Here is a 15,065-nt window from a genome sequence, read left to right as displayed (position 1 = left end):
CCACTTCCTAGGTTACGTCAGAAGAAAATAAAGCTCATACGGACTTGCCACTTCAATGCCAAGACAAGACACCAAGCAATTTGCTTTTTTCTTTAAAACCAATCACGGCGGTCCATAATCTAGCCTAAGCCTACACAAACATTATATTTCCCCGTTAGGTTACAGAAATTGCTGCCTGACAGCCAGACATGCCAATATTACAAGAAATATTGGAAAAGTTCAAGCTGGCACATCTCCATTCACCGCTTGAAATTAAACTCTATGTGGTAGTCTTTCTTACTGAAGCCTTTGTATGATTTTAGGATAAACATGGACATTTACCCATGGATGGGAGGGCACCCTACTGGAAAAGGTGAATTCTGTTGCAGTCATAACAGCACACATCAGTCACAGGGCGGCGCTGTAATGTTGGACTACATGCACGACCTGCCAAACTGCCAACCCCTTGCGCGCAGGTGAGTCAGAGATTATTTAAGTATAATGTCTCTCTACTCTCTCTGGGTGAGTTCTGCGCCAAACAGCAGGTGATCCTGTGTACCCCCAGTCCCCATAATGCACGCCGTAATGGAATGGAACACTGTCTTACAGCCTACACAAACATAGGTCATATTATCCCTTCTATGAGCCTACTACACCCATATATCTGTGTAGAAGACATATATGACTACACTTGGTCTCCTCCCCATTCTGGTAACAGGCTATTTATCTGACAGGCTTTACCTGAAGAAGGCCGGATGACCGAAACGTTGTAGGCTATTAACGTTTGTTGGTGTAATGCAGTGGTTCCCAACCTATGGGTCGGGACCCAACCTATGGGTCGCCAAAGATCCACAGTGGGTCGCGAAGCCCTCTTGATTTTAAGGGGTTTCATTTTAATACCATATATAGCCCATGTTGAAGAAATAGTAACAAAGCATTTAAACTAATATATGCATAGAAGCAACAACATGTAAGTGATACATTAAACATTTAGTCTATATTTGACTGAAGACGAATTGAGGAATAAAAGGATAACTAACAAGTTTTCGCAGGAAACAGAGTATCATGTGACTCCCTCTCGTACGGGCGATTGGGTCACCAAAGCTTACAATGGTAAAAAAAATATGGGTCCCTGAAGAAAAAGGTTGGGAACCGCTGGTGTAATGGACAGTGTGCGGGATTTCTTTACACTTAACAGGCTATTTATAACAGCTGCCGTGTCTTAACAGATGACAGACTCTGCACTGATTTTTTGAAAATTAAAAAGTTAAGTGCAAACAGTAGCCTAAGCCTCTAGAAACATTAATTAAAACATGGCACTACCTCTTGTCAATAACATGGTTTTGGTCACTAATATGTCCATGTATCATTATGATAGCCTATGTCTGGTGCATTTCTGCATGTCTTCAATAATTATTTAATGTTTAGATGTAACCTACTGATTTATTTTGTAAATGCTCTCCTAATAATAATCACATAAACCAGGGGCCAGATTCACAAAGCTTTCTTAAGAACTAAATAGTTCTTAACTGTCACTTTTCTGACTTAAGACAAAAGTTAAGAAGATTCCATATTCACAAACGGAATTCTTAAGTTGTTTCTTAACTTTCTTCCTAAGATTTTCCCCTAAGAAAAAAGTTAAGAATATTGAGATTCTTGAAGGCTATTTTCTTAAGATTTGTCTTAGTTTTCTTCTCAAATTTAAGACAACCCTACACCCTGTCTTAACAGTCACATTTTATTTATTTGAACCCATTTTCACAAAACAGAATTCAAAAAAATATTTGTTAATGTAATATATGATTATTATGAATATTTTGTGACTGTGTGAAATCTCTATTTTTTATATATGTTTTTTTTTTTTCAGTTAGTCTACAAGCTTTCATTCAATGTAACTTTTAGTGGCTTTACCTTAAGCCTATTGAATGTAGTCAGCTTGTTCAACTAAAATATTAAGATAAGCATACATTTTATAGAGGCTCTATTATACAAAAAGTATATTGTAGCCTATTACTGTAAATGCAACAATAACAAAATATTAATTAAATTAATGTATTTGTATCATTATTATTATTATTAGCTATTATTATTATTATCATCACAACAATAATACTTATCATTATAACTATGTTGTAGTAATAATGATGATAATGTATTAAATTATGTTTAGGAGCAAGCAGTTTTTTTTTCCTAGGCCTAGCCTACATAGTGTTTGGAGTAGGTAGAATCCTGTTGATTGCCATGGCAACTAAGAAGCATTATTCTAAAAAGTTCTTAAGTGAGGAAGAAATTAAGAAGTTCTTAAGAACTGGCATTGTTCTTAAGAAAATATTGAAGTATTTCACTTAAGATAGATCTTAGGAACTTCTTAGTTTTTTTCTTAAGAATCTTCCTAAGATTTATCTTAAGAATAGTTTTGTGAATCCGGCCCCAGGCGTTACCAACGTGGTGCCCGCGGGTGCCAAGTAGCCCTCCAGGAGCTCCTGAGGTGCCCACCAAGGATGTTAATAGATAGTGAGGACTACAAGATTTAAGTCACAGTTAATGTTTTTTTTTCATCTAAATATGAGATTATTTCTTTATAACCTATCAAGATATCGTAGAGGATTTTTATAGCCCTCAGGTAGTCCTCCGTAGCCCTCGGGTAGCCCTAAGTAGCCCTTAGACCCATAAAGGTTGGGGACTCCTGACATAAACTGTTATACACCAAGCATGCCAAAATTGGCCAGCAGCAATTATATTATACATCATAGTATAGGCATACAAAACTGAGTTCAAATAAACAGGTGTGGATTTACTGTATACGAATGTAATTAAAGAGCAAAGTTGGGGTTACAAAGTTGACCTAATATTTGAGCACACCTACAGAGATGACTCACGGTATGCTCATGGCACGTTGCCCATCTGTCATGTTCACTCTGTGATAATAGAACATCCATCTTCAAGGTGCAAACACTACTTAGAAGGAGGGCATGAAACTGCCTCTAGAATACCACCACCATCCTCATGGAGACTGTGCCCAGTAGATTTTACAGTGTTGAATTAACATGAGTCGTGTTGATGATCACACTCTGTATTAACACTGTAAAATGTACTGTGTAGATTATTATTATTATTATTTACAGATATTTTTTGGTCTTTTTAGACTTTATCATGGACAGGACAGTATGAGAGGTAGACAGGAAGCAAATGGGGAGAGAGACGAGGAGGGGTCGGCAAAGGACCCAGGAAGGAATTCGGGTTAGCCGCATGGCAGGCGAGTGCCCTACCGGATGGCCACGGCAGGGCCACTGTGTAGATTATTTTAATTGCCCCGCAGGACAAAACTGCCTGGCCTTAACCTTGTGCTGAAGGTAAAACACCAATTGTGAAAAACAAAAGCAGCCGATGCACTGCCCTCTGACAAGATAAACAGAAAAAAGCCCATGATGTCATTGACGTGTACCTTTAGCCTATTTACAGTATATACACACAGTTACCGTACAAGTACATGTTGTGCAGATTTTACCGGAAGCTCCCCTCAATGATCTGTATCTAAAGAAGGCAACAACTGTCGTCATGCCACAGAACCAGCCATTTATTTTAATTACACATCCCATGAGCTGAAGTCGCATTTATCTTGTCGTCTTCATCCAAAGTGCAGCATGTGAATCAAGATGTTGTTCACACACAACATTTAGTGGTTTCTTAAATGGTACACAACGCAGTGCTATTCTGGCTGAAAACCCATGTTTCCCATGTTATAAAAGCGGAGCTCGCTGGTGCCTCTTGAGACACCATACTCACACAGAAAAATATGTCTGTGTGTTTTTGTGTATCGTGCTTGAATCAACAATGTCTGTTTAGGTTGTTTTCAGCCAGGGGTCTCCATTGGGGTGGCCACCGCCTATTTTATGTATTCTGCTTTGATCATTGATTACCTTGCCCAGTCAGACACATGTTGTTTATGTGTCTGCTTTTCTATCCCCTCTGACCCCTGGCCCCTGCTCGACTGTCACCGCTCCTTCCCTCCTGCTCTCCAGTCCAGCGACCACCTCCTGCCCTCTCTCTTTCTCTGCTCTCTCTTGCCTTCCCCCGCACAACTCGATGCTGGTGTGGTGTGTGTCCACAGGTCTTTTTGTCAGGCGATTTTTCATTCGATTCTTTTCTTTCCTTTTATTTCCTGATTTCTTTCTCTTTTTGAAGAGGCCATAAAAGAAAAGAAGCACCACGGAAGAAGGTGCCTCTCCATCGCATCTCTCTCTCTCGCGCGTCTCTCCTCGTTAGAGTAGGCAGTGCTGACTCACCTCAGGCAGCTTTTCACTCCCTCTTTTTCCAGCTCTTGAGAGTTCTCCTCCCTCCCATCCACCTCTTCCTCCTCTTCTTCTCCACACCTCTCCTCCTGTCATCCACCTCCCTCCTCCTACTCTCTCCTCCTCCACCTCCGTCCTCCTCCTCCTCCTCCTCCTCCTCCTCCTCCATGCCCCTTTGCCCTGTTCACAGCAGGCACCTCAGTGTCTTCCTTTGTGCCGCCCATAGAGATGGAATAGTGAGTCGACGTGAGAAAGAAGAGGATCCCTCAGGTTTTTTTTTCTTTAATGGAAGTGCACAGCTTAGGTAGCCTCTCTTTGAGTCTTGATGAGAAGATTCTCAAAGATGGGTATGGGCTGCACAGTCATTAGTCACTCCAGAAAACGCTTTGCGTACAAGAAGGAATATAATATGGTTTTATTCTTGCTCTAGTCTCTAGTCTAATTATCACCCCAAATCCTCACTGTCAGCAAAAATAATATGTATTTGTGAACCTAGAATTTTGACTGAATGCGTGTATGAATGAGCAAAGTGTTCTCTGTAGACGTGGAGGGAAAGTATAGAGAAACTAGTAAGGAAAACTTTTGAAAATCAGATTTTTATTAATTAAACTTCACCCCTTTTGCAGTTTTCTAACAAAAACCCCACACTGCTCAAGTGTTCATTATTTCCCCTAAGATATCCACTTCTATCCAGACACCTCTAAGCAGAAGCAGATGGATTTGCCCCTATGGTAATTTCTGCTATTTTTCTCCTCTGCCTCTGCAGATCGGTGTGTGTGTGTGTGTGTGTGTGTGTGTGTGTGTGTGTGTGTGTGTGTGTGTGTGTGTGTGTGTGTGTGCGTGCGTGCGTGTACTTGTGTGCGTGTACTTGTGTGCGTGTGCTTGTGTGTGTGTGCGTGTGTGTGTGTGTGTGTGTGTGTGTGTATGTGTGTATTCCTGTGGTCCTGTGGTTCCTGTGGTTCTTAGACAGCAATTCGGAGTGTAGTACTATCGCTTCTGTCATTATAGGCCTCCCCTACCCCAGATCCCAGTGCTGCAAGTCTACTGTGGCACTCAATCCAATTCATTCTCGGCTTACTTGCCTGCTTATCAGTCTGTTTACAGACTCTTAGCTGCAAGGCCACTTTAATATATATTAGACCCCAATCCAATTAAAACATCCGAGATGCCATCAGCAGACAGACAACACGTCTAAATGAAGGGGAAGGGCAAGGGAGGGTATCTCAAGAGGGTACTTCAGGACTCTGTCCTATTGTTTAACACTATTTTAAAGCCTTCCAACTCAACTCTGGGTAACATAGAAGGAGGATCCTATTAGCTGAATATTGTGACACTTACTAAATTTGTTATTTGCTATACTCTGCTCGAAAATGCGCACACTTGTTTGGATCGGAAATTTGGCATTTACATTAAACTGAAGGCTCCAGTAACTTGGATCTTCCTTTTTGCTTGCCAAACATGTCTGGGTGTCAGGCCAATGTTTTGTTGTTTATTTGTCAATACATTGACAGGTTTCCCACCAGGGCAAAGAGGGTCCAGATTGCGAGCTCGCTCACTTTGGCATAAGCGTGCGTCAACAAGAGTGTTGGACGAAGACCCAAATCACAGCGGGTTTTTTTGGGACTAAATTTGATCTTAATTAACGACACTAGTCCTCTTCAGATAAATCGGAACACCGTCTGGGAATAACCGATTTAATTCATAAACCAAAACCCCACCACTCCACATGGCTTATTGTGGTGGATTTGCCAGACTGTCATATTCATCCAAAACCACAGAGAGGCTCAAATGTGGTCATTTACGCCTAGGGGAATAGACTGACCATATGACAGCTGTGTTTATTTATCCTTCTCATAATTGCAGTGCATATGCAACATCATTATACGATGCGCCGAACCACCCTATTATCTGATAAAGCCGGCCAGGTTTTTGCATATCTCAAAATAAATGTGATTTGCCTCACATCACCATTCATATAGTTAAAGCACAAAAGACACATTGATTATATGATTGTCCCAATGCTGGGCACGTATACAGCGTAATATGTCACATTTGATCCCCAGCCGAGTGGAATAATAATAATGATGATAGCCTGCAGTGGGCTGCCTGCATCAGTCTTGTTTCTGTGCAGCGCTCAGGACTGGACTGGCCATCTGGCATACCAGGCATTTCCCGGTGGGCCCCTATTTGCACCCTTGTGGGCCCCTATTTCAGACGTCAAAAAAAAGTATAATCACTCACTATGACAACTCAGTGAGCAAACAAGAGGCCAGTGCGATTAGCGAGTGGGGCCATTTTCTGCATTGGTCCGTATAGCGACTTTTTCGGACCCTGGAAACATTGGAATTTTGGCGAGTGGACCTTTTCATTTTCTAGTTGAGTACCCCTGCCCTATTTTCAGATTAATTTTTTTTTTTTACATTTCTGAAAATAGGGGCCTACAAGAGTGCAGGGCCCACCGGTGAGTCAGTTCTAGCGCCGCTAATTATGAGGCAGCCCCTTTTAAGCCAAAAGTGCCCGGGCCCTATTTCTCCACGCCTCCCAGCCCAGCCCTGTGCAGCGCTACCCTGTGTATCTGCCTACTGCAGGCCAGTGCAGACATGCTTGCCAGGCAGCCACACTCCAGTAAACATCACCCCGGCTCCTGACTCACATGGCTAACCGCTTATCTCCTCTCTCTCTCTCTCTCTCTCTCTCTCTCTCTCTCTCTCTCTCTCTCTCTCTCTCTCTCTCTCTCTCTCTCTCTCTCGCTCTCTCTCTCCTTCTCTCTGGATGTCTGACTCCCCATCTGTACCATCATCTCAACACAGGGTTTTTTTCTTTTTTTTTCTTTTTTCACTTCAGTCTCTTCAGACAGAAATTCCTCCCTGCTTTTCTCCCCTCACTATTTCGCTTTATCTCTTTGGTATTCATTTTATTGTGTGTTTTACAACCCTTTCCCTCACTTGCCTACCAGTATTTTTGCAATACGATTCGTTTTTTTCATTCTATCTCTCTTGTCACAGTGTATGCCCACACGTATTTGCACACATATGCAGGCTACCACACAGGGAAACAAAGACAAACCCACACACATGCCACTGCCATCAGCACACATCCCTTCACATACAGAGACATACAGTACACCCATGCACACTTTAATACACTGGCATGCCATGCTCACAAACTCATGTGCACATGCTCACACATACTCTTGCATGCACATACACACACACACGTGCGCACACACACACACACACACACACACACACACACACACACACACACACACACACACACACACACACACACACACACACACAGACAGGCACACACACACACACACACACACACACACACGCACGCACACACGCACGCACTAGGGCTTGACACTGGCAGCTGCCAACCGGCCAAATGCTGGTAAAACTTGGCTGTGGCTGGTAGCAATGTCAGTGTCACTAGCCAATTTGGCAGGTAGCTTATTCTATGGCACGACATATCAGAATAGCGTATATTCTGCACTTTGCCCCTTGTATATCAATTGTTTGTATTTAGCTCAAGAAAAAACTCAGTTACTCAGTTTCTATTTGTTTTTTTCCATGTAGAAACCCATGGACTCATCTTATTGCTTTAAGCACCTCAGTTTCTGAGGTTAGATGTACAGCGTAATGGTAAAAAAAAAAAAAACAACAAAAAATCAAATTTGTGGCTAGTAGAATAGCTGGATGGCTAGTGACTCGGGAAAACCAGAAGCCACAGTGGCCGACAAGCAAAAAAGTTAATGTCAAGCCCTGGCACGCACGCACGCACGCACGCACACACACATGTGTGCACCCACTCACCCACGCAGACAAACACATTGCAGTGAACTCCTGTGGCAGCTGTCCTCCTGCACAACAGTGGCTTTGTAGACTTCACTTGGTAGGAGGAGTGACGAGGGAAAAACCAGCTGTCAGTCAATCAGTCATACAGTATCTCATGCCACCCCCTCCCTTCGTTCTCTCCTCTCCTATTGCTGCGTCATCCCTAATAGCTGCCTTCCCTCCTCTCTTCTTCCTCCTGCTCACAAGACAGCGCTCTGTGTGCCTTACCTGTGCTGTGAGAGGGACTTGCCAAAAAAGCCACAAAATTCTGGCATCCATCCACCCATGGGGCTGCCAGTGCCCACCAACACACTCTCTTCCATTGTTCCATTCATTGTATTAATAGCCGTTTTACTTGCCCGTTTTTCTTGTGACGAACCTAATAATTGTGGCAATGCCGCACATGAAACTCAAAAGAAGGTATCCTCTTTCACAAAGCCAGACAGGAATCATCACCCACGCATGCAGCAAAGAGATACAGACACAGACTTACTCTGTATACACACACAGGCACAAAACATTCAGGTCCAGACATACTGTATACAAACACAAACATACACCAATCCAGACATATACAAGCACATGAATACAGACTTTGAACAAACGACAACACAAACAGTCGTACACATACACACAGGCAGAGGACACCTATAATCCCTTGATGCCAGGCACCAGGAAAAAGACAGACATAACAAGCGTAGCAGCTGGGTCCTTTAATGAGTCAAATTTGCCCTGACGCAAGCAACCCACAGACTCTGGGACCAGGAAAAAGAGAGGAAAAAGAGAGGAACATTAGTACCCACCCTCTCCTTCCTTTCCTTCCTCACTCCCTCTCTCTCTCTAGTCTCCCTTCCTCCTTTATCTATCTCCCTCTCCTCCATTCCTTTCCCCTCAGAGAGTCTCTGACTCTCGTTCCTCTCTCTCTCTCCATCCCACTGCTCTTGTCTGAATTGGAAAGAACAAACACCTTTTCCTCAGTTGCTCCAGGAAGACCCGTGACTCATTGCAGTGTGTGTGTGTGTGTGTGTGTGTGTGTGTGTGTGTGTGTGTGTGTGTGTGTGTGTGTGTGTGTGTGTGTGTGTGTGTGTGTGTTCCATATGCAGGGCTGGACTGGCCATCTGGCATAGCTGGCATTTCCCGGTGGGCCACGCATCCTAGTGGGCCCCTATTTTCAGAAATGTAATTTAAAAAAAAAAAATCTGACTCATAATGGCCCACGAGGGTGTGGGGCCCACTGGTGAGTCAGTTTTGCACCGCTAATTATCAGGGGCCCCTTTAAGAAAAAAGTACCCGGGCCCTATTTCTCCCCCACTCCAGTCCAGCCCTTGCCGTATGGAGATGTTGCCCTGCAGCCTGAGAGCCAGGGCTGAACAGCTGCACTCCAGCTGAGCTGAGCTGCTAAATGCTTCACCCTCTGGTTCACCGGGTACACCCTCCTGACAATGGGACTCACTCGTGGGCAAAAAACAACAAGGACGGCCGGTCGGCCAATGCCAGGCAGCTCTGGGCACGTCAGGCTGTTTTTAACACACCATTTCCAGGCAGCCACACAGTAAAAAAAGAAGTGTTAATTAAACACTTACAGAATACTCTTGGACCATACAACACACAAATGTTAAACCAACTCTCTAAGTGTGGAATTTACACTGTGTGTGTTTTATTTTTTTTTCTTAATTTACTGTGCAGGGATTAAGTTCAAAGCATTACAAGTGGGTGGCCACATGTTTTGCAACTTTGGACATCAGCTCATGAACAAAGTGACCTTTTAAAGTAACTGAACTGCCGAACTTTGCAATTATACAGCATATAAAGTAACAACTTTAGATTTCAAACGTTATTCTGCATGGTACCCGTTGTTCTGATGTTGTTGCATTGTATAAAATACAGCAGTTTTCTGCCAGCCTTGCTTTGAGTGCAAGTTTCAAACCTTTCATGTCGGTATATAGCCTCCTACTGTATATTTATAACATCATTATAATCCACCCTACATTTAACTGCTGAAGTGCAGCAAGCTAATAAGCTACTACTCCAGGCCAGTGGACCCATTTGACCTACTGTACAACTCCATGGCCACACACCCAGAAATGGGTTACCCCACTGGCTCTCTCGCCTGACATGACCCTGGCCTGGTGGACACACTTCCTTTTCCCCCACCGCCTCCACCCCTCCCCCTCGCGACCTGCTGGAACAGTTAGGTAATCTCTCCCCTCGGGGGATGGTAATTTACAGTCAAAACACATGCTGTCCATCTGCCCACACACCCAGCCACGCTGAAGGCACTTGCCAACTACCCAGTTCCAGGATGGACAGTGTGTCCTTCAGTCAGTGTTGTCAGATGTACGTCAATTATTATTGTACCTTAATTTTGTCCATTTGGTCCTCTGTACGATAAAAAAAGCATGATGTACGATAACTTCAGAGTTGTCATTCAGTTAATTTTGATGCCTTGAAACAACAGTTTGGGTCTTGTACGATAATTTTCTCCCAGAAAGCCCCCCAAAACTATATTTTTTATGTTTTGGTATGATAATTCAGCATTTTCCATCTGGCAACACTGAGTGTCTTCCAGTGTTTACTGAGCAGCTAGCTCTACTAGGGAGAGTTCTGAAGCTGTTGCAGTAAAAATGCTTTTTTTCCCGCTTTTATTTTTTCACACGATTTCCTTGAATCCCTGCCCAGCCATGTGCATCACTGCACTCTGAGCTGAAGTCTGGAAGACAACAATATTAAACCAGAGAATGTGGTACTACTTTTGACGTGTGTGTGTGTGTGTGTGTGTGTGTGTGTGTGTGTGTGTGTGTGTGTGTGTGTGTGTGTGTGTGTGTGTGTGTGTGTGTGTGTGTGTGTGTGTGTGTGTTGTACACACAACAAGCGTCGGCTCATGTTGAACTTTGTTTTGACTGTATATTGGTTGGTCATGTGTCGGGCAAACACATGTCATTCCCACTACATGTATTCATGCGGGCTACACACAGTGTAGTGTTGTTGGCACAGTTGACAAAATTCGGAGTAATAAGCATCATGCTGTCCTTCTACATGGCTCCGGTTATAAATTCATTTTTTACTGCGGAAATCTGAAAAGATGGTGTTTCTAAAGCTAAAATGTTGTGTTTTCTTTGGTTTCTTGTTGGTTTGGTTCTTTGGTTGTCCTGTTAAAATTAGTTTTATTGCATTTGAAATTATTTTGTGCCTGTGACTACATAACTACAATGTATGAACTGTTTATTTACTTTTGACCATCAGAGGTTATTACGGCCTCTTGGCTTAAACTATGTGGTTCCTCCAGTTATCAGCTGACGAAGGCCGATATGCTGTGAAACCGCTGCTCTCAACCTTGGGACTGGTGTGGGCACATTCTTAGGATGACTGGTGTGGCAGAGCTAAAACTAAAAGATGAGAGATTAAACTCCTCGATGTAACGACATCCACATTCCAGCCAGTTTGTTCAAATAAACTGAGCCAGCTAAACAGAGCCAACTTTTAATGGGAACGTGTAATCTCTCACAGAGGCATAATTAGCCAAACATCTTGCCTCACAAATCAAATCATAACAATTTGCTTGTGAGCTTTCACTCACTCCATTTTCTTGGGAGTACACAAACTAGGAATGTCTGTAAGTTTGATTTGGAAGCTCAAAGCTACAGGTCATCTCCAGGACATCTGAATGTTATGATCAGGGCCCTAAATTACCTTTTTCTATCACCAGCCACAATGGCTAGTGCATGTTAATCTCACTAGTCAAACACACACTTACTGATGGGTGAAAGTGGCTCGTAAGTTTGTTTTTTCTACCAGCCATACTGAAACCTCATCAGCATTTGGCCGGTTGGCTGGTGTTAATTTAGAGCCCTGGTTATGATACAGGACCATAAAACAAACAACCCCTTGCATACAGGCACATTTCTGGAACCATGAAATATTAAATAACCCTGCACAAGGGACTAGAAATGGGATAAACTACTTGTTCCTGTTCCATTTTCTTTGTTATCGCTTAAAAGCCTGTTATTATTACAAGACCTGGTTGAAGGCCAGTCTTAAGCAAGAGCCAGTGTGTACACTTAACGCTTAGCTGCTGGTTCCCAAACAAACCATTTCACGCAAGCCTTAAGGACATTTCACGCGAGCCTGAAGAAGAGACAGAGACAACAAAGACTTTGTTTTTCAGTCGTCTGACAGTGTAAAGTTGCACCGTTGGATTGCTGGAGGATCTTGTGACATTTCACAAATAAGCCACAAATAGCTAAAGGAGACTGCATTACGCAAACCAGGGAGGTTCTCTCACCCTTGTGTGTGTGTGTGTGTGACGATGAGGATGAACAGGTAATACTAGTAGGATCCACCCGCCTTTGAATAGCATTTTTGTCAGGGGTGGGTAGGCCTCTGAGGCAGATCTGGGATCCTCTCAAGCACACATATCACACCCTCCATCTTTCTTTCCCCAGTATCAGATAAAAGTTCTAAATAAAAAATGCAAAAACAAACTGCACAGTCTTAAAATAGGCTGCACAGTACAAGGACAAAACAAGCCAATGTTTAAAAAGTATTCAATAATTTATTTCACTTACAAAAAGTTACAGAAAAAAATACACATGATTTTCTCCTTATTAAAAAAGTGTACAACTTGAGCACAGCTCAAACAGTAAAAAGAGTCCACATCTCTTCGTTATGAAACAGGTCAAATGTTCAGGTCTTGGCTTTAGGTCTCTCACTGGTTCTCTCTCCCATGACAATACTAGAACTACTAGAACCTATCATTTTCCTGTTGCTTTTGGTCGACAAGCCAATACCACACCGCAGAAGAGTCAATTACAGTGTAGCGTAACACTAAAATCAGAGTTCTTTGTACTTTGTACAACCACTTTGGCGACATGAACACGGACTGGCTGCCCGGTTCAACATGAGGCCAGGCAGTCCCCAGTGCTCTCGCCAGCGTTTGGTGAAGACGTTGGCAGCTATGTATTGCGTGCAGAATCCAGCTCCACACGAAACCCAAACGTGCCCACACCTTTTAGCCTTTGGCATCGGCTGGATCAGTCCTTGAATCCAAGCCACGTTGATTTGACTTTGGCATACATACAGTACACTGCGGGAGTCTATTTATCCTCCCCTAAGGCACTGTCCTCTTATTAGGCCTGACTGCTTTCCCACATGGAAAGAAAGTCCAAGCAAGACGAATCATCTCCTCTTTCTGCTGTTCCTGTTTGTCTTCTTCCTCTTGAGGATCATCTCGTAGAGCCTCTCCAAGCCTGTCTGTAGGCCCAGGCCGTCCACCGCACTGCAGCCCTGCATGTGGATGGCCGTGGAGGAGCTGCTTAGGTCCTTGAGACCCAAAGTCTTCTCCAGCTCCGCCACACTCAGGGCGTGGGGCAAGTCCTGCTTATTGGCCAGCACCAGCACGGGCACCCCCTGGTTCTCCGGCACCCTGCAGACCATCTGCAGCTCTGCCCTGGCCTCCTCCAGCCGCTCGACCTCTCCGGAGTCCACCACGAACACTATGCCGTCGGTGCGGCGCGTGTACGATTTCCACAGGGGCCGCAGCTTCTCGTGGCCGCCCACGTCCCACACCTGGAAGGTGGTGGTCCTGGAGCTGCCGGCCGACATGGACACCTTGATCCGCTCCATGTTGAAGCCCTTGGTGGGGATGGTTTCCACAAACTCGCGCAGCTTGAGCCGGTAGAGCAGGGAGGTCTTCCCCGCCGAGTCGAGGCCGAGCACCACCACGTGTAACGACTGGAAATTTGGCAGGAAGGGCGAGTTGGGAGACATCTCCGTCAGTTGGTTTCCCATTTTTTTAGGTCTGTTCAGATCAAGAAAAGCTGTAAAGAAATGAAAAAAAAGAAACTACATTAGTCTTCTATCCACAAGAGGGTAATTGTACATTAGACATTAGTGAAGCAGTATACATAAACAAAACATAACTATTGTTACAGTACAGAAAAAAAGTTGTTTGGATGTGTTCCAAACTTTTGAAGCCAATTGTACAGAAGACTATACTATACTATACTATACTTTTAAAATCAAAGAAATCCTTAGTGTTTATATCAGTAAATAACTAACTGGGCTTTACAAACAGACACAGCTAGATAGATACATGTGACAAACAACTGGTCCACTCCAAACGAGACTGGCCAGCGTCATAGGTTAACATCTGCCTCCCTTCCCCCAACTATAAAACCGTATGGAGAACTCGATGGAGAAACGCACGCACGCACAAACACACCACATACTGACACAATTATAGCTATAGGCCTACTCTGTAGTTTTAACCCCATTCGGAATTACTGAATCGACAAGATTATTTCTGTAGTCTACGTGTAAAGACATACACCAAGTCACGGAGCGCTCAAAGTCGTAGGCTATCCGTATGACCGCCGCTTTGCAAATTTAGCCTAAATAAAACGATACCTGTGCGGCTGTTCACCTATGTATGGCAAAGTGGGTAAAATAAAGGAATCCTAAAGTAGACTAAAATAGCAACTTCTATAAACGTGCAAAAAGTGAAACGAGTGGTTACCTTTCTGCAAAGTTTAGTTGGTCCGCATGTAGTGCTCCTATTCCTGCTCCTGAGTTGACTCCTCAGTCGGCGGTAATTGAGAGCACAAAGGGTGCGCCGATGCAAGATAGGCACCTCTTTAACAACCCCCCTCGCGTGACGTGAGCGGCCCATGCTGTAAAAACAATGAAGACCGCGCCCCTTGGATTCCTTAAAGGGGAAGCCGTTTCAGACGAGTTACACACACACACATAGCCTACTGTACATATGAACGAGTATTGCGATGATAAGAAGCAACCAAAAAGTAAAGCAAAGCAAAGTTAAATGTGTGTGTGTGTGTGTGTGTGTGTGTGTGTGTGTGTGTGTGTGTGTGTGTGTGTGTGTGTGTGTGTGTGTGTGTGTGTGTGTGTGTGTGTGTGTGTGTGTGTGTGTGTGTGTGTGTGTGTGTGTGTGTTTTGA

General features: G+C 43.8%; 1 protein-coding gene across 1 annotated transcript; it reads right to left on the bottom strand.

Moving 5' to 3' along the window:
* Positions 1 to 12,645: 12,645 nt before the first annotated feature.
* On the bottom strand, positions 12,646 to 14,733 carry arl4d (ADP-ribosylation factor-like 4D). The gene is made up of 2 exons (XM_063188497.1): positions 14,628 to 14,733; positions 12,646 to 13,929 (listed from the first exon to the last, which is right to left on the bottom strand). Exon 2 carries the CDS (start codon positions 13,898 to 13,900, stop codon positions 13,289 to 13,291), a length of 612 nt encoding a protein of 203 aa, XP_063044567.1. The 5' UTR covers positions 13,901 to 13,929; positions 14,628 to 14,733; the 3' UTR covers positions 12,646 to 13,288.
* Between the last annotated feature and the right edge of the window lie 332 nt (positions 14,734 to 15,065).

The sequence above is a fragment of the Engraulis encrasicolus genome, chromosome 2, assembly GCF_034702125.1.
Source record: "Engraulis encrasicolus isolate BLACKSEA-1 chromosome 2, IST_EnEncr_1.0, whole genome shotgun sequence".
Lineage (NCBI taxonomy): Eukaryota > Metazoa > Chordata > Actinopteri > Clupeiformes > Engraulidae > Engraulis > Engraulis encrasicolus.
The sequence above is the reverse complement of the archived record's forward strand: the minus strand, read 5'-3'. Positions and strand labels throughout refer to the sequence as shown.